We start from the raw sequence: 24,143 nt of genomic DNA, 5'->3' as shown, positions 1-24,143 counted from the left end.
TGTGTGTCCTTTGTGTAGTATGTATCTTTGTGTAGTGTATGTCCTTTGTGTAGTATGTGCCATTTGTGTAATGAAACTCCTTTGTGTAGTATGTATCTTTGTGTAGTGTGTGTCCTTTGTGTAGTATGTATCTTTGTGTAGTGTGTGTACTTTGTGTTGTATGTCTCCTTTGTGTAGTGTGTGTCCTTTATGTATTGTGTATCCTTTGTTAGTGTGTTCTTTGTGTAGTATATGCACTTTGTGTAGTGTGTCTCCTGTGTTTAGTATGTATCATTGTGTAGTGTGTCCTTTGTGTAGTGGGTCCTTTGTGTAGTGTGTCTCCTTTGTGTTGGATGTGTCCTTTGTGTAGTGTGTATCCTTTGTGTAATATGTATCTTTTGTAGTGTGTATCCTTTGTGTAGTATGTGCCCTTTGTGTAGTGTCTCCTTTGTGTAGTATGTATCTTTGTGTAGTATGTGCCCTTTGTGTAGTGTCTCCTTTGTGTAGTATGTATCTTTGTGTAGTGTGTATCCTTTGTGTTGTGTGTCCTTTGTGTAGTGTGTATCCTTTGTGTAGTATGTCCTTTGTGTAGTATGTGACCTTTTTTGTAGTGTGTCTCCTTAGTGTAGTATGTATCTTTGTGTAGTGTGTATCCTTTGTGTAGTGTGTGTCCTTTGTGTAGTGTGTGTAGTATGTATCTTTGTGTAGGATGCGTCCTTTGTGTAGTGTGTGTCCTTTGTGTAGTGTCTCTCCTTTGTGTAGTATGTATCTTTGTGTAGTCTGTGTCCCTTGTGTAGTGTGTGTCCTTTGTGTGGTGTGTCCTTTGTGTAGAATGTGCCCTTTGTGTAGTGTGTCTCCTTTGTGTAGTATGTATCTTTGTGTAGGATGTGTCCTTTGTGTAGTGTGTATCCTTTGTGTAGTGTGTGTTCTTTTTGTAGTGTCCTTTGTGTAGTGTGTGTCCTTTATGTAGTATGTGCCCTTTGTGTGGTTTGTCTTCTTTGTGTAGTTTGTATCCTTTGTGTAGTGTGTCCTTTGTGCAGTATGTGCCCTTTTTTGTAGTGTGTCTCCTTAGTGTAGTATGTATCTTTGTGTAGTGTGTATCCTTTGTGTGGTTTGTCTCCTTTGTGTAGTGTGTCCTTTGTGTAGTATATCTTCTTTGTGTAGTGTGTCCTTTGTGTAGTGTGTCTCCTTTGTGTAGTATGTATCTTTGTGTAGTGTGTGTCCTTTATGTAGTATGTGCCCTTTGTGTAGTTTGTGTCCTTTGTGTAGTATGTATCTTTGTGTAGTGTGCCCTTTGTGTAGTATGTATCTTTGTGTAGTATGTATCCTTTGAGTAGTGTGTCCTTTGTATAGTGTGTCCTTTGTGTAGTGTGTATCTTTGAGTAGTGTGTGTCCTTTGTGTAGTGTGTCTCCTTTGTGTAGTATGTATCTTTGTGTAGGATGTGTCCTTTGTGTAGTGTGTGTCCTTTGTGTAGTATGTATCTTTGTGGAGGATGTGTCCTTTTTGTAGTGTGTATCTTTTGTGTGGTGTGTGTCCTTTGTGTAGTATGTGCCCTTTGTGTAGTGTGTCTCCTTTGTGTAGTATGTATCTTTGTGTAGTGTGTGTCCTTTGTGTAGTATGTATCTTTGTGTAGTGTGTCTCCTTTGTGTAGGATGTGTCCTTTGTGTAGTGTGTATCCTTCTTTGTGTAGTGTGTCTTTGTGTAATATGTATCTTTTGAAGTGTTTGTCCTTTGTGTAGTATGTCTCCTTTGTGTAGTGTGTGTCCTTTGTGTAGTATGTATCTTTGTGTAGTATGTGCCCTTTGTGTAGGTTGTGTCCTTTGTGTAGTGTGTCCTTTGTGTAGTATGTCTCCTTTGTGTAGTGTGTATCCTTTGTGTAGTGTGTATCCTTTGTGTAGTATGTGCCCTTTTTGTAGTGTGTCTCCTTTGTGTAGTATGTATCTTTGTGTAGTGTGTATCCTTTGTGTAGTGTGTGTCCTTTGTGTAGTGTGTGTAGTATGTATCTTTGTGTAGGATGCATCCTTTGTGTAGTGTGTGTCCTTTGTGTAGTGTGTCTCCTTTGTGTAGTATGTTCCATTTATGTAATGTCACTCCTTTGTGTAGTATGTATCTTTGTATAGTGTGTATCCTTTGTGTAGTAAGTGTCCTTTGTGTAGTAAGTCTTCTTTGTGTAGTGTGTGTCCTTTGTGTAGTATGTCTCCTTTGTGTAGTGTGTGTCCTTTGTGTAGTGTGCCCTTTGTGTAGTATGTATCTTTATGTAGTGTGTGTCCTTTGTGTAGTGTGTCCTTTGTGTAGTATGTATCTTTGTGTAGTGTGTGTCCTTTGTGTAGTATGTCTCCTTTGTGTAGTGTGTGTCCTTTGTGTAGTGTGTGTCCTTTGTGTAGTGTGTATCCTTTGTGTAGTGTGTTCTTTGTGTAGTATATGCCCTTTGTGTAGTGTGTCTCCTTTGTGTAGTATGTATCTTTGTGTAGTGTGTCCTTTGTGTAGTGTGTCGCCTTTGTGTAGGATGTGTCCTTTGTGTAGTGTGTCTTTGTGTAATATGTATCTTTTGTAGTGTGTATCCTTTGTGTAGTGTGTGTCCTTTGTGTAGTATGTGCCCTTTGTTTAGTGTCTCCTTTGTGTAGTTTGTATCTTTGTGTAGTGTGTGTCCTTTGTGTAGTGTGTCCTTTGTGTAGTATGTGCCCTTTCTGTAGTATGTATCTTTGTGTAGTGTGTATCCTTTGTGTAGTGTATGTCCTTTGTGTAGTATGTGCCCTTTGTGTAGTATGTATCTTTGTGTAGGATGTGTCCTTTGTGTAGTGTGTCCTTTGTGTAGTATGTCTCCTTTGTGTAGTGTGTATCCTTTGTGTAGTGTGTCCTTTGTGTAGTATGTGCCCTTTTTGTAGTGTGTCTCCTTTGTGTAGTATGTATCTTTGTGTAGTGTGGATCCTTTGTGTAGTGTGTGTCCTTTGTGTAGTGTTTGTAGTATGTATCTTTGTGTAGGATGTGTCCTTTGTGTAGTGTGTGTCTTTTGTGTAGTGTGTCTCCTTTGTGTAGTATGTGCCATTTGTGTAATGTCACTCCTTTGTGTAGTATGTATCTTTGTATAGTGTGTATCCTTTGTGTAGTAAGTGTGCTTTGTGTAGTAAGTCTTCTTTGTGTAGTGTGTGTCCTTTGTGTAGTGTGTGTCCTTTGTGTAGTGTGCCCTTTGTGTAGTATGTATCTTTATGTAGTGTGTGTCCTTTGTGTAGTGTGTCCTTTTTGTAGTATGTATCTTTGTGTATTGTGTCCTTTGTGTAGTATGTGTCTTTCTGTAGTGTGTGTCCTTTGTGTAGTATGTCTACTTTGTGTAGTATGTGCCGTTCCTGTAGTGTGTCTCCTTTGTGTAGTATGTATCTTTGTGTAGTGTGTGTCCTTTGTGTAGTGTGTATCCTTTGTGTAGCGTGTACTTTGTGTAGTGTGTATCCTTTGTGTAGTGTGTACTTTGTGTAGTATGTATCTTTGTGTAGTGTGTGTCCTTTGTGTAGTGTGTCTCCTTTGTGTAGTATGTATCTTTGTGTAGGATGTGTTCTTTGTGTAGTGTGTATCCTTTGTGTAGTGTGTATCCTCGGTGTAGTGTGTGTCCTTTGTGTAGTATCTGTGTAGTGTTTGTCCTTTGTGTAGTGTATCTCATTTGTGTAATATGTATATTTGTGTAGCATGTGTCCTTTGTGTAGTGTGTATCCTTTGTGTAGTGTGTGTCCTTTGTGTAGTATGTATCTTTGGGTAGAGTGTGTCATTTGTGTAGTGTGCCCTTTGTGTAGTGTGTCTCCTTTATGTAGTATGTATCTTTGTGTAGGATGTGTCCTTTGTGTAGTGTGTATCCTTTGTGTAGCATTTATCTTTGTGTAGTGTGTGCCCTTTGTGTAGTGTGTCTCCATTGTGTAGTATGTATCTTTGTGTAGAATGTGTCCTTTGTGTAGTGTGTATCCTTTGTGTAGTGTCCTTTGTGTAGTGTGTGTCCTTTATGTAGTATGTGCCATTTGTGTAGTTTGTGTCCTTTGTGTAGTGTGTTCTTTGTGTAATATATGCCCTTTGTGTAGTGTGTCTCCATTGTGTAGTATGTATCTTTGTGTAGGATGTGTCCTTTGTGTAGTGTGTGTCCTTTGTGTAGTATGTATCTTTGTGTAGGATGTGTCTTTTTTGTAGTGTGTGTCCTTTGTGTGGTGTGTGTACTTTGTGTAGTATGTGCCCTTTGTGTAGTGTGTCTCCTTTGTGTAGTATGTATCTTTGTGTAGGATGTGTCCTTTGTGTAGTGTGTCCTTTGTATAGTGTGTCTTTTGTGTATTAGGTATCTTTGTGTAGTGTGTGTCCTTTGTATAGTATGTCTTCTTTCTGTAGTGTGTCTCCTTTGTGTTGGATGTGTCCTTTGCGTAGTGTGTATCCTTTGTGTAGTGTGTGTCCTTTGTGTAATATGTATATTTGTGTAGTGTAAGTCCTTTGTGTACTATGTGCCCTTTGTGTAGTGTGTCTCCTTTGTGTAGGATGTATCTTTGTGTGGTGTGTATCCTTTGTGTAGTGTGTGTCCTTTGTGTAGTATATATCTTTGTGTAGGATGTGTCCTTTGTGTAGTGTGTATCCTTTGTGTAGTGTGTCCTTTGGGTAGTGTGTGTCCTTTGTGTAGTGTGCCCTTTGTGTAGTGTGTCTCCTTTGTGTAGTATGTATCTTTGTGTGGTGTGTATCCTTTGTGTAGTGTGTGTCCTTTGTGTAGTATGTTTCTTTGTGTAGTGTGTCCTTTGTGTAGTGTGTGCCCTTTGTGTAGTGTGTCTCCTTTGTGTAGTATGTATCTTTGTGTAGGATGTGTCCTTTGTGTAGTGTGTATCCTTTGTGTAGTGTGTGTTCTTTGTGTTGTATGTGCCCTTTGTGTAGTGTGTCTCCTTTGTGTAGTATGTATCTTTGTGTAGTGTGAATACTTTGTGTAGTGTGTGCCCTTTGTGTAGTATGTCTCCTTTGTGTAGAGTGTGTCCTTTGTGTAGTTTGTATCCTTTGTGTAGTATGTGCCCTTTGTGTAGTGTCACCTTTGTGTAGTATGTATCTTTGTGTAGTGTGTATCCTTTGTGTAGTGTGTCCTTTGTGTAGGATGTGTCCTTTGTGTAATGTGTGCCCTTTGTGTAGTATGTATCTTTATATAGTGTGTGTCCTTTGTGTAGTATGTATATTTGTGTAGTGTGTGTCCTTTGTGTAGTATGTATCTTTGTGTAGTGTGTCTCTTTTGTGTAGGATGTTTCCTTTGTGTAGTCTGTTTCCTTTGAGTATTGTTTCCTTTGTGAAGTGTGTATCCTTTGTGCAGTGTGTATCCTTTGTGTAGTGTGTGTCCTTTGTGTATTATGTATCTTTGTGTAGTGTGTGTCCTTTGTGTAGTATGTCTCCTTTGTGTAGTGTGTGTCCTTTGTGCAGTGTGTGTTCTTTGTGTAGTATGTGCCCTTTGTGTAGTGTGTCTCCTTTGTGGAGTATGTATTTTTGTGTAGGATGTCCTTTGTATAGTATGTGCCATTTGTGTAGTACCTTTGTGTAGTGTGTATCCTTTGTGTAGTGTGTGTCCTTTGTGTAGTATGTCTCCTTTGTGTAGTGTGTGTCCTTTGTGTAGTGTGTGCCCTTTGTATACTGTGTCTCCTTTGTGTAGTATGTATTTTTGTGTAGTGTATCCTTTGTGTAGTGTGTCTCCTTTGTGTAGTATGTATCTTTGTGTAGTGTGTGTCCTTTGTGTAGTGTGTATCCTTTGTGTAGCGTGTACTTTGTGTAGTGTGTGTCCTTTGTGTAGTGTGTACTTTGTGTAGTATGTATCTTTGTGTAGTGTGTGTCCTTTGTGTAGTGTGTCTCCTTTGTGTAGTATGTATCTTTGTGTAGGATGTATTCTTTGTGTAGTGTGTATCCTTTGTGTAGTGTGTATCCTCTGTGTAGTGTGTGTCCTTTGTGTAGTATCTGTGTAGTGTTTGTCCTTTGTGTAGTGTATCTCATTTGTGTAATATGTATATTTGTGTAGGATGTGTCCTTTGTGTAGTGTGTGTCCTTTGTGTAGTATGTATCTTTGTGTAGAGTGTGTCATTCGTGTAGTGTGCCCTTTGCGTAGTGTGTCTCCTTTATGTAGTATGTATCTTTGTGTAGGATGTGTCCTTTGTGTAGTGTGTATCCTTTGTGTAGCATGTATCTTTGTGTAGTGTGAGCCCTTTGTGTAGTGTGTCTCCTTTGTGTAGTATGTAACTTTGTGTAGGATGTGTCCTTTGTGTAGTGTGTATCCTTTGTGTAGTGTCCTTTGTGTAGTGTGTGTCCTTTATGTAGTATGTGCCATTTGTGTAGTTTGTGTCCTTTGTGTAGTGTGTTCTTTGTGTAATATATGCCCTTTGTGTAGTGTGTCTCCTTTGTGTAGTATGTATCTGTGTGTATTGTGTGTCCTTTGTATAGTGTGTGTCCTTTGTGTAGTGTGTATCTTTGAGTAGTGTGTGTCCTTTGTGTAGTATCTGCCCTTTGTGTAATGTGTCTTCTTTGTGTAGTATGTATCTTTGTGTAGGATGTGTCCTTTGTGTAGTGTGTGTCCTTTGTGTAGTATGTATCTTTGTGTAGGATGTGTCCATTGTGTAGTGTGTATCCTTTGTGTAGTGTGTGTCCTTTGTGTAGTGTGCCCTTTGTGTGTTGTGTCTACTTTGTGTAGTATGTATCTTTGTGTAGTGTGTGTCCTTTGTGTAGGATGTGTCCTTTGTGTAGTGTGTAACCTTTGTGTAGTGTGTCTTTGTGTAATGTATCTTTTGTAGTGTGTATCCTTTGTGTAGTGTGTGTCCTTTGTGTAGTATGTCTCCTTTGTGTAGTGTGTGTCATTTGTGTAGTGTATGTCCTTTGTGTATTGTATCTCCTTTGTGTAGTATGTATCTTTGTGTAGGATGTGTCCTTTGTGTAGTGTGTCCTTTGTGTAGTATGCCTCCTTTGTGTAGTGTGTATCCTTTGTGTAGTGTGTCCTTTGTGTAGTATGTGCCCTTGTTTGTAGTGTGTCTCCTTAGTGTAGTATGTAACTTTGTGTAGTGTGTATCCTTTGTGTAGTGTGTGTCCTTTGTGTAGTGTGTGTAGTATGTATCTTTCTGTAGTGTATGTCCTTTGTGTAGTATGTGCCATTTGTGTAATGTCACTCCTTTGTGTAGTATGTATCTTTGTATAGTGTGTATCCTTTGTGTAGTAAGTGTGCTTTGTGTAGTAAGTCTTCTTTGTGTAGTGTGTGTCCTTTGTGTAGTGTGTGTCCTTTGTGTAGTGTGCCCTTTGTGTAGTATGTATCTTTATGTAGTGTGTGTCCTTTGTGTAGTGTGTCCTTTTTGTAGTATGTATCTTTGTGTATTGTGTCCTTTGTGTAGTATGTGTCTTTCTGTAGTGTGTGTCCTTTGTGTAGTATGTCTACTTTGTGTAGTATGTGCCGTTCCTGTAGTGTGTCTCCTTTGTGTAGTATGTATCTTTGTGTAGTGTGTGTCCTTTGTGTAGTGTGTATCCTTTGTGTAGCGTGTACTTTGTGTAGTGTGTATCCTTTGTGTAGTGTGTACTTTGTGTAGTATGTATCTTTGTGTAGTGTGTGTCCTTTGTGTAGTGTGTCTCCTTTGTGTAGTATGTATCTTTGTGTAGGATGTGTTCTTTGTGTAGTGTGTATCCTTTGTGTAGTGTGTATCCTCGGTGTAGTGTGTGTCCTTTGTGTAGTATCTGTGTAGTGTTTGTCCTTTGTGTAGTGTATCTCATTTGTGTAATATGTATATTTGTGTAGCATGTGTCCTTTGTGTAGTGTGTATCCTTTGTGTAGTGTGTGTCCTTTGTGTAGTATGTATCTTTGGGTAGAGTGTGTCATTTGTGTAGTGTGCCCTTTGTGTAGTGTGTCTCCTTTATGTAGTATGTATCTTTGTGTAGGATGTGTCCTTTGTGTAGTGTGTAGCCTTTGTGTAGCATTTATCTTTGTGTAGTGTGTGCCCTTTGTGTAGTGTGTCTCCTTTGTGTAGTATGTATCTTTGTGTAGAATGTGTCCTTTGTGTAGTGTGTATCCTTTGTGTAGTGTCCTTTGTGTAGTGTGTGTCCTTTATGTAGTATGTGCCATTTGTGTAGTTTGTGTCCTTTGTGTAGTGTGTTCTTTGTGTAATATATGCCCTTTGTGTAGTGTGTCTCCTTTGTGTAGTATGTATCTTTGTGTAGGATGTGTCCTTTGTGTAGTGTGTGTCCTTTGTGTAGTATGTATCTTTGTGTAGGATGTGTCTTTTTTGTAGTGTGTGTCCTTTGTGTGGTGTGTGTCCTTTGTGTAGTATGTGCCCTTTGTGTAGTGTGTCTCCTTTGTGTAGTATGTATCTTTGTGTAGGATGTGTCCTTTGTGTAGTGTGTCCTTTGTATAGTGTGTCTTTTGTGTATTAGGTATCTTTGTGTAGTGTGTGTCCTTTGTATAGTATGTCTTCTTTCTGTAGTGTGTCTCCTTTGTGTTGGATGTGTCCTTTGCGTAGTGTGTATCCTTTGTGTAGTGTGTGTCCTTTGTGTAATATGTATATTTGTGTAGTGTAAGTCCTTTGTGTACTATGTGCCCTTTGTGTAGTGTGTCTCCTTTGTGTAGGATGTATCTTTGTGTGGTGTGTATCCTTTGTGTAGTGTGTGTCCTTTGTGTAGTATATATCTTTGTGTAGGATGTGTCCTTTGTGTAGTGTGTATCCTTTGTGTAGTGTGTCCTTTGGGTAGTGTGTGTCCTTTGTGTAGTGTGCCCTTTGTGTAGTGTGTCTCCTTTGTGTAGTATGTATCTTTGTGTGGTGTGTATCCTTTGTGTAGTGTGTGTCCTTTGTGTAGTATGTTTCTTTGTGTAGTGTGTCCTTTGTGTAGTGTGTGCCCTTTGTGTAGTGTGTCTCCTTTGTGTAGTATGTATCTTTGTGTAGGATGTGTCCTTTGTGTAGTGTGTATCCTTTGTGTAGTGTGTGTTCTTTGTGTTGTATGTGCCCTTTGTGTAGTGTTTCTCCTTTGTGTAGTATGTATCTTTGTGTAGTGTGAATACTTTGTGTAGTGTGTGCCCTTTGTGTAGTATGTCTCCTTTGTGTAGAGTTTGTCCTTTGTGTAGTTTGTATCCTTTGTGTAGTATGTATCTTTGTGTAGTGTGCCCTTTGTGTAGTGTGTCTCCTTTGTGTAGTATGTATCCTTTGTGTAGTGTGTGTTGTTTGTATAGTGTGTCCTTTGTGTAGTGTGTATCTTTGAGTAGTGTGTGTCCTTTGTGTAGTGTGTCTCCTTTGTGTAGTATGTATCTTTGAGTAGGATGTGTCCTTTGTGTAGTGTGTGTCCTTTGTGTAATATGTATCTTTGTGTAGGATGTGTCCTTTATGTTGTGTGTGTCCTTTGTGTAGTGTGTGTCCTTTGTGTAGTATGTGCCCTTTGTGTATTGTGTCTCCTTTGTGTAGTATGTATCTTTGTGTAGGATGTGTCCTTTGTGTAGTGTGTGTCCTTTGTGTAGTGTGCCCTTTGTGTGGTGTGTCTCCTTTGTGTAGTATGTATCTTTGTGTAGTGTGTGTCCTTTGTGTACTATGTATCTTTGTGTAGTGTGTCTCCTTTGTGTAGGATGTGTCCTTTGTGTAGTGTATATCCTTTGTGTAGTGTGTCTTTGTGTAATATGTATCTTTTGTAGTGTGGGTCCTCTGTGTAGTATGTCTCCTTTGTGTAGTGTGTGTCCTTTGTGTAGTATGTATCTTTGTGTAGTGTATGTCCTTTGTGTAGTATGTGCCCTTTGTGTAGGATATGTCCTTTGTGTAGTGTGTCCTTTGTGTAGTATGTCTCCTTTGTGTAGTGTGTATCCTTTGTGTAGTGTGTCCTTTGTGTAGTATGTGCCCTTTTTGTAGTGTGTCTCCTTTGTGTAGTATGTATCTTTGTGTAGTGTGTATCCTTTGTGTAGTGTGTGTAGTATGCATCTTTGTGTAGGATGCGTCCTTTGTGTAGTGTGTCTCCTTTGTGTAGTATGTGCCATTTGTGTAATGTCACTCCTTTGTGTTGTATGTATCTTTGTATAGTGTGTATCCTTTGTGTAGTAAGTGTCCTTTGTGTAGTAAGTCTTCTTTGTGTAGTGTGTGTCCTTTGTGTAGTATGTCTCCTTTGTGTAGTGTGTGTCCTTTGTGTAGTGTGCCCTTTGTGAAGTATGTATCTTTATGTAGTGTGTGTCCTTTGTGTAGTGTGTCCTTTGTGTAGTATGTATCTTTGTGTAGTGTGTGTCCTTTGTGTAGTATGTCTCCTTTGTGTAGTGTGTGTCCTTTGTGTAGTGTGAGTCCTTTGTGTAGTGTGTATCCCTTGTGTAGTGTGTTCTTTGTGTAGTAAATGCCCTTTGTGTAGTGTGTCTCCTTTGTGTAGTATGTATCTTTGTGTAGTGTGTCCTTTGTGTAGTGTGTCGCCTTTGTGTAGTATGTTTCTTTGTGTAGGATGTGTCCTTTGTGTAGTGTGTCCTTTGTGTAGTATTTCTCATTTGTGTAGTGTGTATCCTTTGTGTAGTGTGTCCTTTGTGTAGTATGTGCCCTTTTTGTAGTGTGTCTCCTTTGTGTAGTATGTATCTTTGTGTAGTGTATGTCCTTTGTGTAGTATGTGCCATTTGTGTAATGAAACTCCTTTGTGTAGTATGTATCTTTGTGTAGTGTGTGTCCTTTGTGTAGTATGTATCTTTGTGTAGTGTGTGTACTTTGTGTAGTATGTCTCCTTTGTGTAGTGTGTGTCCTTTATGTATTGTGTATCCTTTGTTAGTGTGTTCTTTGTGTAGTATATGCCCTTTGTGTAGTGTGTCTCCTGTGTTTAGTATGTATCATTGTGTAGTGTGTCCTTTGTGTAGTGGGTCCTTTGTGTAGTGTGTCTCCTTTGTGTTGGATGTGTCCTTTGTGTAGTGTGTATCCTTTGTGTAATATGTATCTTTTGTAGTGTGTATCCTTTGTGTAGTATGTGCCCTTTGTGTAGTGTCTCCTTTGTGTAGTATGTATCTTTGTGTAGTATGTGCCCTTTGTGTAGTGTCTCCTTTGTGTAGTATGTATCTTTGTGTAGTGTGTATCCTTTGTGTTGTGTGTCCTTTGTGTAGTGTGTATCCTTTGTGTAGTATGTCCTTTGTGTAGTATGTGACCTTTTTTGTAGTGTGTCTCCTTAGTGTAGTATGTATCTTTGTGTAGTGTGTATCCTTTGTGTAGTGTGTGTCCTTTGTGTAGTGTGTGTAGTATGTATCTTTGTGTAGGATGCGTCCTTTGTGTAGTGTGTGTCCTTTGTGTAGTGTCTCTCCTTTGTGTAGTATGTATCTTTGTGTAGTCTGTGTCCCTTGTGTAGTGTGTGTCCTTTGTGTGGTGTGTCCTTTGTGTAGAATGTGCCCTTTGTGTAGTGTGTCTCCTTTGTGTAGTATGTATCTTTGTGTAGGATGTGTCCTTTGTGTAGTGTGTATCCTTTGTGTAGTGTGTGTCCTTTTTGTAGTGTCCTTTGTGTAGTGTGTGTCCTTTATGTAGTATGTGCCCTTTGTGTGGTTTGTCTCCTTTGTGTAGTTTGTATCCTTTGTGTAGTGTGTCCTTTGTGCAGTATGTGCCCTTTTTTGTAGTGTGTCTCCTTAGTGTAGTATGTATCTTTGTGTAGTGTGTATCCTTTGTGTGGTTTGTCTCCTTTGTGTAGTGTGTCCTTTGTGTAGTATATCTTCTTTGTGTAGTGTGTCCTTTGTGTAGTGTGTCTCCTTTGTGTAGTATGTATCTTTGTGTAGTGTGTGTCCTTTATGTAGTGCGTGCCCTTTGTGTAGTTTGTGTCCTTTGTGTAGTATGTATCTTTGTGTAGTGTGCCCTTTGTGTAGTATGTATCTTTGTGTAGTATGTATCCTTTGAGTAGTGTGTTCTTTGTATAGTGTGTCCTTTGTGTAGTGTGTATCTTTGAGTAGTGTGTGTCCTTTGTGTAGTGTGTCTCCTTTGTGTAGTATGTATCTTTGTGTAGGATGTGTCCTTTGTGTAGTGTGTGTCCTTTGTGTAGTATGTATCTTTGTGGAGGATGTGTCCTTTTTGTAGTGTGTATCTTTTGTGTGGTGTGTGTCCTTTGTGTAGTATGTGCCCTTTGTGTAGTGTGTCTCCTTTGTGTAGTATGTATCTTTGTGTAGTGTGTGTCCTTTGTGTAGTATGTATCTTTGTGTAGTGTGTCTCCTTTGTGTAGGATGTGTCCTTTGTGTAGTGTGTATCCTTTGTGTAGTGTGTCTTTGTGTAATATGTATCTTTTGAAGTGTTTGTCCTTTGTGTAGTATGTCTCCTTTGTGTAGTGTGTGTCCTTTGTGTAGTATGTATCTTTGTGTAGTATGTGCCCTTTGTGTAGGTTGTGTCCTTTGTGTAGTGTGTCCTTTGTGTAGTATGTCTCCTTTGTGTAGTGTGTATCCTTTGTGTAGTGTGTATCCTTTGTGTAGTATGTGCCCTTTTTGTAGTGTGTCTCCTTTGTGTAGTGTGTATCCTTTGTGTAGTGTGTGTCCTTTGTGTAGTGTGTGTAGTATGTATCTTTGTATAGGAGGAATCCTTTGTGTAGTGTGTGTCCTTTGTGTAGTGTGTCTCCTTTGTGTAGTATGTTCCATTTGTGTAATGTCACTCCTTTGTGTAGTATGTATCTTTGTATAGTGTGTATCCTTTGTGTAGTAAGTGTCCTTTGTGTAGTAAGTCTTCTTTGTGTAGTGTGTGTCCTTTGTGTAGTATGTCTCCTTTGTGTAGTGTGTGTCCTTTGTGTAGTGTGCCCTTTGTGTAGTATGTATCTTTATGTAGTGTGTGTCCTTTGTGTAGTGTGTCCTTTGTGTAGTATGTATCTTTGTATAGTGTGTGTCCTTTGTGTAGTATGTCTCCTTTGTGTAGTGTGTGTCCTTTGTGTAGTGTGTGTCCTTTGTGTAGTGTGTATCCTTTGTGTAGTGTGTTCTTTGTGTAGTATATGCCCTTTGTGTAGTGTGTCTCCTTTGTGTAGTATGTATCTTTGTGTAGTGTGTCCTTTGTGTAGTGTGTCGCCTTTGTGTAGGATGTGTCCTTTGTGTAGTGTGTCTTTGTGTAATATGTATCTTTTGTAGTGTGTATCCTTTGTGTAGTGTGTGTCCTTTGTGTAGTATGTGCCCTTTGTTTAGTGTCTCCTTTGTGTAGTTTGTATCTTTGTGTAGTGTGTGTCCTTTGTGTAGTGTGTCCTTTGTGTAGTATGTGCCCTTTCTGTAGTATGTATCTTTGTGTAGTGTGTATCCTTTGTGTAGTGTATGTCCTTTGTGTAGTATGTGCCCTTTGTGTAGTATGTATCTTTGTGTAGGATGTGTCCTTTGTGTAGTGTGTCCTTTGTGTAGTATGTCTCCTTTGTGTAGTGTGTATCCTTTGTGTAGTGTGTCCTTTGTGTAGTATGTGCCCTTTTTGTAGTGTGTCTCCTTTGTGTAGTATGTATCTTTGTGTAGTGTGGATCCTTTGTGTAGTGTGTGTCCTTTGTGTAGTGTTTGTAGTATGTATCTTTGTGTAGGATGTGTCCTTTGTGTAGTGTGTGTCTTTTGTGTAGTGTGTCTCCTTTGTGTAGTATGTGCCATTTGTGTAATGTCACTCCTTTGTGTAGTATGTATCTTTGTATAGTGTGTATCCTTTGTGTAGTAAGTGTGCTTTGTGTAGTAAGTCTTCTTTGTGTAGTGTGTGTCCTTTGTGTAGTGTGTGTCCTTTGTGTAGTGTGCCCTTTGTGTAGTATGTATCTTTATGTAGTGTGTGTCCTTTGTGTAGTGTGTCCTTTTTGTAGTATGTATCTTTGTGTATTGTGTCCTTTGTGTAGTATGTGTCTTTCTGTAGTGTTTGTCCTTTGTGTAGTATGTCTACTTTGTGTAGTATGTGCCGTTCCTGTAGTGTGTCTCCTTTGTGTAGTATGTATCTTTGTGTAGTGTGTGTCCTTTGTGTAGTGTGTATCCTTTGTGTAGCGTGTACTTTGTGTAGTGTGTATCCTTTGTGTAGTGTGTACTTTGTGTAGTATGTATCTTTGTGTAGTGTGTGTCCTTTGTGTAGTGTGTCTCCTTTGTGTAGTATGTATCTTTGTGTAGGATGTGTTCTTTGTGTAGTGTGTATCCTTTGTGTAGTGTGTATCCTCGGTGTAGTGTGTGTCCTTTGTGTAGTATCTGTGTAGTGTTTGTCCTTTGTGTAGTGTATCTCATTTGTGTAATATGTATATTTGTGTAGCATGTGTCCTTTGTGTAGTGTGTATCCTTTGTGTAGTGTGTGTCCTTTGTGTAGTATGTATCTTTGGGTAGAGTGTGTCATTTGTGTAGTGTGCCCTTTGTGTAGTGTGTCTCCTTTATGTAGTATGTATCTTTGTGTAGGATGTGTCCTTTGTGTAGTGTGTATCCTTTGTGTAGCATTTATCTTTGTGTAGTGTGTACCCTTTGTGTAGTGTGTCTCCTTTGTGTAGTATGTATCTTTGTGTAGAATGTGTCCTTTGTGTAGTGTGTATCCTTTGTGTAGTGTCCTTTGTGTAGTGTGTGTCCTTTATGTAGTATGTGCCATTTGTGTAGTTTGTGTCCTTTGTGTAGTGTGTTCTTTGTGTAATATATGCCCTTTGTGTAGTGTGTCTCCTTTGTGTAGTATGTATCTTTGTGTAGGATGTGTCCTTTGTGTAGTGTGTGTCCTTTGTGTAGTATGTATCTTTGTGTAGGATGTGTCTTTTTTGTAGTGTGTGTCCTTTGTGTGGTGTGTGTCCTTTGTGTAGTATGTGCCCTTTGTGTAGTGTGTCTCCTTTGTGTAGTATGTATCTTTGTGTAGGATGTGTCCTTTGTGTAGTGTGTCCTTTGTATAGTGTGTCTTTTGTGTATTAGGTATCTTTGTGTAGTGTGTGTCCTTTGTATAGTATGTCTTCTTTCTGTAGTGTGTCTCCTTTGTGTTGGATGTGTCCTTTGCGTAGTGTGTATCCTTTGTGTAGTGTGTGTCCTTTGTGTAATATGTATATTTGTGTAGTGTAAGTCCTTTGTGTACTATGTGCCCTTTGTGTAGTGTGTCTCCTTTGTGTAGGATGTATCTTTGTGTGGTGTGTATCCTTTGTGTAGTGTGTGTCCTTTGTGTAGTATATATCTTTGTGTAGGATGTGTCCTTTGTGTAGTGTGTATCCTTTGTGTAGTGTGTCCTTTGGGTAGTGTGTGTCCTTTGTGTAGTGTGCCCTTTGTGTAGTGTGTCTCCTTTGTGTAGTATGTATCTTTGTGTGGTGTGTATCCTTTGTGTAGTGTGTGTCCTTTGTGTAGTATGTTTCTTTGTGTAGTGTGTCCTTTGTGTAGTGTGTGCCCTTTGTGTAGTGTGTCTCCTTTGTGTAGTATGTATCTTTGTGTAGGATGTGTCCTTTGTGTAGTGTGTATCCTTTGTGTAGTGTGTGTTCTTTGTGTTGTATGTGCCCTTTGTGTAGTGTGTCTCCTTTGTGTAGTATGTATCTTTGTGTAGTGTGTATCCTTTGTGTAGTGTGTCCTTTGTGTAGGATGTGTCCTTTGTGTAATGTGTGCCCTTTGTGTAGTATGTATCTTTATATAGTGTGTGTCCTTTGTGTAGTATGTATATTTGTGTAGTGTGTGTCCTTTGTGTAGTATGTATCTTTGTGTAGTGTGTCTCTTTTGTGTAGGATGTTTCCTTTGTGTAGTCTGTTTCCTTTGAGTATTGTTTCCTTTGTGAAGTGTGTATCCTTTGTGCAGTGTGTATCCTTTGTGTAGTGTGTGTCCTTTGTGTATTATGTATCTTTGTGTAGTGTGTGTCCTTTGTGTAGTATGTCTCCTTTGTGTAGTGTGTGTCCTTTGTGCAGTGTGTGTTCTTTGTGTAGTATGTGCCCTTTGTGTAGTGTGTCTCCTTTGTGGAGTATGTATTTTTGTGTAGGATGTCCTTTGTATAGTATGTGCCATTTGTGTAGTACCTTTGTGTAGTGTGTATCCTTTGTGTAGTGTGTGTCCTTTGTGTAGTATGTCTCCTTTGTGTAGTGTGTGTCCTTTGTGTAGTGTGTGCCCTTTGTGTACTGTGTCTCCTTTGTGTAGTATGTATTTTTGTGTAGTGTATCCTTTGTGTAGTGTGTCTCCTTTGTGTAGTATGTATCTTTGTGTAGTGTGTGTCCTTTGTGTAGTGTGTATCCTTTGTGTAGCGTGTACTTTGTGTAGTGTGTGTCCTTTGTGTAGTGTGTACTTTGTGTAGTATGTATCTTTGTGTAGTGTGTGTCCTTTGTGTAGTGTGTCTCCTTTGTGTAGTATGTATCTTTGTGTAGGATGTATTCTTTGTGTAGTGTGTATCCTTTGTGTAGTGTGTATCCTCTGTGTAGTGTGTGTCCTTTGTGTAGTATCTGTGTAGTGTTTGTCCTTTGTGTAGTGTATCTCATTTGTGTAATATGTATATTTGTGTAGGATGTGTCCTTTGTGTAGTGTGTGTCCTTTGTGTAGTATGTATCTTTGTGTAGAGTGTGTCATTCGTGTAGTGTGCCCTTTGCGTAGTGTCTCCTTTATGTAGTATGTATCTTTGTGTAGGATGTGTCCTTTGTGTAGTGTGTATCCTTTGTGTAGCATGTATCTTTGTGTAGTGTGTGCCCTTTGTGTAGTGTGTCTCCTTTGTGTAGTATGTAACTTTGTGTAGGATGTGTCCTTTGTGTAGTGTGTATCCTTTGTGTAGTGTCCTTTGTGTAGTGTGTGTCCTTTATGTAGTATGTGCCATTTGTGTAGTTTGTGTCCTTTGTGTAGTGTGTTCTTTGTGTAATATATGCCCTTTGTGTAGTGTGTCTCCTTTGTGTAGTATGGATCTGTGTGTAGTGTGTGTCCTTTGTATAGTGTGTGTCCTTTGTGTAGTGTGTATCTTTGAGTAGTGTGTGTCCTTTGTGTAGTATCTGCCCTTTGTGTAATGTGTCTTCTTTGTGTAGTATGTATCTTTGTGTAGGATGTGTCCTTTGTGTAGTGTGTGTCCTTTGTGTAGTATGTATCTTTGTGTAGGATGTGTCCATTGTGTAGTGTGTATCCTTTGTGTAGTGTGTGTCCTTTGTGTAGTGTGCCCTTTGTGTGTTGTGTCTACTTTGTGTAGTATGTATCTTTGTGTAGTGTGTGTCCTTTGTGTAGGATGTGTCCTTTGTGTAGTGTGTAACCTTTGTGTAGTGTGTCTTTGTGTAATGTATCTTTTGTAGTGTGTATCCTTTGTGTAGTGTGTGTCCTTTGTGTAGTATGTCTCCTTTGTGTAGTGTGTGTCCTTTGTGTAGTGTATGTCCTTTGTGTATTGTATCTCCTTTGTGTAGTATGTATCTTTGTGTAGGATGTGTCCTTTGTGTAGTGTGTCCTTTGTGTAGTATGCCTCCTTTGTGTAGTGTGTATCCTTTGTGTAGTGTGTCCTTTGTGTAGTATGTGCCCTTGTTTGTAGTGTGTCTCCTTAGTGTAGTATGTAACTTTGTGTAGTGTGTATCCTTTGTGTAGTGTGTGTCCTTTGTGTAGTGTGTGTAGTATGTATCTTTCTGTAGTGTATGTCCTTTGTGTAGTATGTGCCATTTGTGTAATGTCACTCCTTTGTGTAGTATGTATCTTTGTATAGTGTGTATCCTTTGTGTAGTAAATGTCCTTTGTGTAGTATGTCTTCTTTGTGTATTGTGTGTCCTTTGTGTAGTATGTCTCCTTTGTGTAGTGTGTGCCCTTTGTGTAGTATGTATCTTTATGTAGTGTGTGTCCTTTGTGTTGTATGTCTCCTTTGTGTAGTGTGTGTCCTTTGTGTAGTGTGTATCCTTTGTGTAGTGTGTTCTTTGTGTAGTATATGCCCTTTGTGTAGTGTGTCTCCTGTGTTTAGCATGTATTATTGTGTAGTGTGTCCTTTGTGTAGTGTGTCCTTTGTGTAGTGTGTCTCCTTTGTGTAGGATGTGTCCTTTCTGTAGAGTGTATCCTTTGTGTAATATGTATATTTTGTAGTGTGTATCCTTTGTGTAGTATGTGCCCTTTGTGTAGTGTCTCCTTTGTGTAGTATGTATCTTTGTGTAGTATGTGCCCTTTGTGTAGTGTGTCCTTTGTGTAGTATGTCTCCTTTGTGTAGTGTGTATCCTTTGTGTAGTGTGTCCTTTGTGTAGTATGTGCCCTTGTTTGTAGTGTGTCTCCTTAGTGTAGTATGTATCTTTGTGTAGTGTGTATCCTTTGTGTAGTGTGTGTCTTTTGTGTAGTGTGTGTAGTATGTATCTTTGTGTAGTGTGTGTCCTTTGTGTAGTATGTGCCCTTTGTGTATTGTGTCTCCTTTGTGTAGTATGTATCTTTGTGTAGGATGTGTCCTTTGTGTAGTGTGTATCCTTTTGTAGTGTGTCCTTTGTGTAGTGTGTCTCCTTTGTGTAGTGTGTGTCCTTTGTGTAGTATGTGCCATTTGTGTAGTGTCTCTCCTTTGTATAGTATGTATCTTTGTATAGTGTGTATACTTTGTGTAGTGTGTCCTTTGTGTAGTATGTCTTCTTTGTGTAGTGTGTCCTTTGTGTAGTATGTCTCCTTTGTGTAGTGTGTGCCCTTTGTGTAGTATGTATATTCATGTAGTGTGTGTCCTTTTTGTAGTGTGTCCTTTGTGTAGTATGTATCTTTGTGTAGTGTGTGTCCTTTGTGTCATATGTATCTTTGTGTAGGATGTCCTTGGTGTAGTTTGTATCCTTTGTGTAGTGTGTGTCCTTTGTGTAGTATGTGCCCTTTTTGTAGTGTCTCTCCTTTGTGTAGTATGTATCTTTGTGTAGGATGTGTCCTTTGTGTAGGATGTATCCTTTGTGTAGTGTGTCATTTGAGTAGTATGTATCTTTGTGTAGTGTGTGTCCTTTGTGTAGTATGTATCTTTGTGTAGTCTGTGTCCCTTGTGTAGTGTGTGTCCTTTGTGTGGTGTGTCCTTTGTGTAGAATGTGCCCTTTGTGTAGTCTGTCTCCTTTGTGTAGTATGTATCTTTGTGTAGTATGTGTCCTTTGTGTAGTGTGTGTTGTTTGTATAGTGTGTCCTTTGTGTAGTGTGTATCTTTGAGTAGTGTATGTCCTTTTTGTAGTGTCCTTTGTGTAGTGTGTGTCCTTTTGTAGTATGTATCTTTGTGTAGTGTGTCTCCTTTGTGTAGTATGTATCTTTGTGTAGTATGTATCCTTTGTGTAGTGTGTGTTGTTTGTATAGTGTGTCCTTTGTGTAGTGTGTATCTTTGAGTAGTGTGTGTCCTTTGTGTAGTGTGTCTCCTTTGTGTAGTATGTATCTTTGTGTAGGATGTGTCCTTTGTGTAGTGTGTGTCCTTTGTGTAGAATGTATCTTTGTGTAGTGTGTGTCCTTTGTGTGGTGTGTGTCCTTTGTGTAGTATGTATCTTTGTGTAGGATGTGTCCTTTGTGTAGTGTGCCCTTTGTGTGGTGTGTCTCCTTTGTGTAGTATGTATCTTTGTGTAGTGTGTGTCCTTTGTGTACTATGTATCTTTGTGTAGTGTGTCTCCTTTGTGTAGGATGTGTCCTTTGTGTAGTGTGTATCCTTTATGTAGTGTGTCTTTGTGTAATATGTATCTTTTGTAGTGTGTGTCCTTTGTGTAGTATGTCTCCTTTGTGTAGTGTGTGTCCTTTCTGTAGTATGTATCTTTGTGTAGTGTATGTCCTTTGTGTAGTATGTGCCCTTTGTGTAGGATATGTCCTTTGTGTAGTGTGTCCTTTGTGTAGTATGTCTCCTTTGTGTAGTGTGTATCCTTTGTGTAGTGTGTCCTTTGTGTAGTATGTGCCCTTTTTGTAGTGTGTCTCCTTTGTGTAGTATGTATCTTTGTGTAGTGTGTATCCTTTGTGTAGTGTGTGTAGTATGTATCTTTGTGTAGGATGCGTCCTTTGTGTAGTGTGTGTCCTTTGTGTAGTGTGTCTCCTTTGTGTAGTATGTGCCATTTGTGTAATGTCACTCCTTTGTGTGGTAAGTATCTTTGTATAGTGTGTATCCTTTGTGTAGTAAGTGTCCTTTGTGTAGTGTGTGTCCTTTGTGTAGTATGTCTCCTTTGTGTAGTGTGTGTCCTTTGTGTAGTGTGCCCTTTGTGTAGTATGTATCTTTATGTAGTGTGTGTCCTTTGTGTAGTGTGTCCTTTGTGTAGTATGTATCTTTGTTTAGTGTGTGTCCTTTGTGTAGTATGTCTCCTTTGTGTAGTGTGTGTCCTTTGTGTAGTGTGTGTCCTTTGTGTAGTGTGTATCCTTTGTGTAGTGTGTTCTTTGTGTAGTATATGCCCTTTGTGTAGTGTGTCTCCTATGTGTTGTATGTATCTTTGTGTAGTGTGTCCTTTGTGTAGTGTGTCGCCTTTGTGTAGTATGTATCTTTGTGTAGGATGTGTTCTTTGTGTAGTGTGTCCTTTGTGTAGTATGTCTCATTTGTGTAGTGTGTATCCTTTGTGTAGTGTGTCCTTTGTGTAGTATGTGCCCTTTTTGTAGTGTGTCTCCTTTGTGTTGTATGTATCTTTGTGTAGTGTATGTCCTTTGTGTAGTATGTGCCATTTGTGTAATGAAACTCCTTTGTGTAGTATGTATCTTTGTGGTGTGTGTCCTTTGAGTAGTATGTATCTTTGTGTAGTGTGTGTCCTTTGTGTAGTATGTCTCCTTTGTGTAGTGTGTGTCCTTTGTGTATTGTGTATCCTTTGTGTCGTGTGTTCTTTGTGTAGTATATGCCCTTTGTGTAGTGTGTCTCCTGTGTTTAGTATGTAATATTGTGTAGTGTGTCCTTTGTGTAGTGTGTCCTTTGTGTAGTGTGTCTCCTTTGTGTTGGATGTGTCCTTTGTGTAGTGTGTATCCTTTGTGTAATATGTATCTTTTGTAGTGTGTATCCTTTGTGCAGTGTGTGCCCTTTGTGTAGTGTCTCCTTTGTGTAGTATGTATCTTTGTGTAGTATGTGCCCTTTGTGTAGTGTCTCCTTTGTGTAGTATGTATCTTTGTGTAGTATGTCTCCTTTGTGTAGTGTGTGTCCTTTGTGTAGTGTGTGTCCTTTGTGTAGTGTGTATCCTTTGTGTAGTGTGTTCTTTGTGTAGTATATGCCCTTTGTGTAGTGTGTCTCCTATGTGTTGTATGTATCTTTGTGTAGTGTGTCCTTTGTGTAGTGTGTCGCCTTTGTGTAGTATGTATCTTTGTGTAGGATGTGTTCTTTGTGTAGTGTGTCCTTTGTGTAGTATGTCTCATTTGTGTAGTGTGTATCCTTTGTGTAGTGTGTCCTTTGTGTAGTATGTGCCCTTTTTGTAGTGTGTCTCCTTTGTGTTGTATGTATCTTTGTGTAGTGTATGTCCTTTGTGTAGTATGTGCCATTTGTGTAATGAAACTCCTTTGTGTAGTATGTATCTTTGTGGTGTGTGTCCTTTGAGTAGTATGTATCTTTGTGTAGTGTGTGTCCTTTGTGTAGTATGTCTCCTTTGTGTAGTGTGTGTCCTTTGTGTATTGTGTATCCTTTGTGTCGTGTGTTCTTTGTGTAGTATATGCCCTTTGTGTAGTGTGTCTCCTGTGTTTAGTATGTAATATTGTGTAGTGTGTCCTTTGTGTAGTGTGTCCTTTGTGTAGTGTGTCTCCTTTGTGTTGGATGTGTCCTTTGTGTAGTGTGTATCCTTTGTGTAATATGTATCTTTTGTAGTGTGTATCCTTTGTGCAGTGTGTGCCCTTTGTGTAGTGTCTCCTTTGTGTAGTATGTATCTTTGTGTAGTATGTGCCCTTTGTGTAGTGTCTCCTTTGTGTAGTATGTATCTTTGTGTAGTGTGTATCCTTTGTGTAGTGTGTCCTTTGTGTAGTATGTCTCCTTTGTGTAGTGTGTATCCTTTGTGTAGTGTGTGTCCTTTTTGTAGTGTCCTTTGTGAAGTGTGTGTCCTTTATGTAGTATGTGCCCTTTGTGTAGTTTGTCTCCTTTGTGTAGTGTGTATCCTTTGTGTAGTGTGTACTTTGTGTAGTATGTGCCCTTATTTGTAGTGTGTCTCCTTAGTGTAGTATGTATCTTTGTGTATTGTGTATCCTTTGTGTAGTGTGTGTCCTTTGTGTAGTGTGTGTAGTATGTATCTTTGTGTATTGTGTCTCCTTTGTGTAGTATGTATCTTTGTGTAGGATGTGTCATTTATGTAGTGTGTATCCTTTGTGTAGTGTGTGTCCTTTGTGTAGTGTGTCTCCTTTGTGTAGTGTGTGTCCTTTGTGTAGTATGTGCCATTTGTGTAGTGTCTCTCCTTTGTGTAGTATGTATCTTTGTGTAGTGTGTCCTTTGTGTAGTATGTCTTCTTTGTGTAGTGTGTCCTTTGTGTAGTGTGTCTCCTTTGTGTAGTATGTATCTTTGTGTAGGATGTGTCCTTTGTTTATTGTGTATCCTTTGTGTAGTGTGTGTCCTTTTTGTAGTGTCCTTTGTGTAGTGTGTGTCCTTTATGTAGTATGTGCCCTTTGTGTAGTTTGTGTCCTTTGTGTAGTATGTATCTTTGTGTAGTGTGCCCTTTGTTTAGTGTGTCTCCTTTGTGTAGTATGTATCTTTGTGTAGTATGTATCCTTTATGTAGTGTGTCCTTTGTATTGTGTGTCCTTTGTGTAGTGTGTATCTTTGAGTAGTGTGTGTCCTTTGTGTAGTGTGTCTCCTTTGTGTAGTATGTATCTTTGTGTAGGATGTGTCCTTTGTGTAGTGTGTGTCCTTTGTGTAGTATGTATCTTTGTGTAGGATGTGTCCTTTTTGTAGTGTGTATCTTTTGTGTGGTGTGTGTCCTTTGTGTAGTATGTGCCCTTAGTGTAGTGTGTCTCCTTTGTGTAGTATGTATCTTTGTGTAGTGTGTGTCCTTTGTGTAGTATGTATCTTTGTGTAGTGTGTTTCCTTTGTGTAGGATGTGTCCTTTGTGTAGTGTGTATCCTTTGTGTAGTGTGTCTTTGTGTAATATGTATCTTTTGAAGTGTGTGTCCTTTGTGTAGTATGTCTCCTTTGTGTAGTGTGTGTCCTTTGTGTAGTATGTATCTTTGTGTAGTATGTGCCCTTTGTGTAGGATGTGTCCTTTGTGTAGTGTGTCCTTTGTGTAGTATGTCTCCTTTGTGTAGTGTGTATCCTTTGTGTAGTGTGTCCTTTGTGTAGTATGTGCCCTTTTTGTAGAGTGTCTCCTTTGTGTAGTATGTATATTTGTGTAGTGTGTATCATTTGTGTAGTGTGTGTCCTTTGTGTAGTGTGTGTAGTATGTATCTTTGTGTAGGATGCGTCCTTTGTGTAGTGTGTGTCCTTTGTGTAGTGTGTCTCCTTAGTGTAGTATGTGCCATTTGTGTAATGACACTCCTTTGTGTAGTATGTATCTTTGTATAGTGTGTATCCTTTGTGTAGTAAGTGTCCTTTGTGTAGTAAGTCTTCTTTGTGTAGTGTGTGTCCTTTGTGTAGTATGTCTCCTTTGTGTAGTGTGTGTCCTTTGTGTAGTGTGCCCTTTGTGTAGTATGTATCTTTATGTAGTGTGTGTCCTTTGTGTAGTGTGTCCTTTGTGTAGTATGTATCTTTGTGTAGTGTGTGTCCTTTTTGTAGTGTGTGTCCTTTGTGTAGTGTGTATCCTTTGTGTAGTGTGTTCTTTGTGTAGTATATGCCCTTTGTGTAGTTTGTCTCCTTTGTGTAGTGTGTATCCTTTGTGTAGTGTGTACTTTGTGTAGTATGTGCCCTTTTTTGTAGTGTGTCTCCTTAGTGTAGTATGTATCTTTGTGTAGTGTGTATCCTTTGTGTAGTGTGTGTCCTTTGTGTAGTGTGTGTAGTATGTATCTTTGTGTATTGTGTCTCCTTTGTGAAGTATGTATCTTTGTGTAGGATGTGTCATTTATGTAGTGTGTATCCTTTGTGTAGTGTGTGTCCTTTGTGTAGTGTGTCTCCTTTGTGTAGTGTGTCTCCTTTGTGTAGTATGTGCCATTTGTGTAGTGTCTCTCCTTTGTGTAGTATGTATCTTTGTGTAGTGTGTCCTTTGTGTAGTATGTCTTCTTTGTGTAGTGTGTCCTTTGTGTAGTGTGTCTCCTTTGTGTAGTATGTATCTTTGTGTAGTCTGTGTCCCTTGTGTAGTGCGTGTCCTTTGTGTGGTGTGTCCTTTGTGTAGAATGTGCCCTTTGTGTAGTGTGTCTCCTTTGTGTAGTATGTATCTTTGTGTAGGATGTGTCCTTTGTTTAGTGTGTATCCTTTGTGTAGTGTGTGTCCTTTTTGTAGTGTCCTTTGTGTAGTGTGTGTCCTTTATGTAGTATGTGCCCTTTGTGTAGTTTGTGTCCTTTGTGTAGTATGTATCTTTGTGTAGTGTGTCTCCTTTGT

At 39.2% G+C, this 24,143-nt stretch overlaps 1 protein-coding gene across 1 annotated transcript in view; it reads right to left on the bottom strand.

Moving 5' to 3' along the window:
• The window catches only part of LOC148522686 (uncharacterized), a 115,014-nt gene that overhangs the window by 26,485 nt on the left and 64,386 nt on the right, over nt 1–24,143 (bottom strand). The window contains 4 exon segments of the mRNA XM_088473891.1: nt 1,482–1,553; nt 4,931–5,024; nt 5,074–5,264; nt 9,326–9,391. Coding sequence (XP_088330017.1) covers nt 1,482–1,553; nt 4,931–5,024; nt 5,074–5,264; nt 9,326–9,391 — 423 coding nt within the window.

This window comes from Taudactylus pleione, unplaced genomic scaffold (genome assembly GCF_031769625.1).
Source record: "Taudactylus pleione unplaced genomic scaffold, aTauple2 ptg000144l, whole genome shotgun sequence".
In the NCBI taxonomy this organism is placed as follows: Eukaryota; Metazoa; Chordata; class Amphibia; order Anura; family Myobatrachidae; genus Taudactylus; species Taudactylus pleione.
Note: the sequence above shows the minus strand (reverse complement) of the source record. Positions and strands in the feature narration are given on the sequence as shown.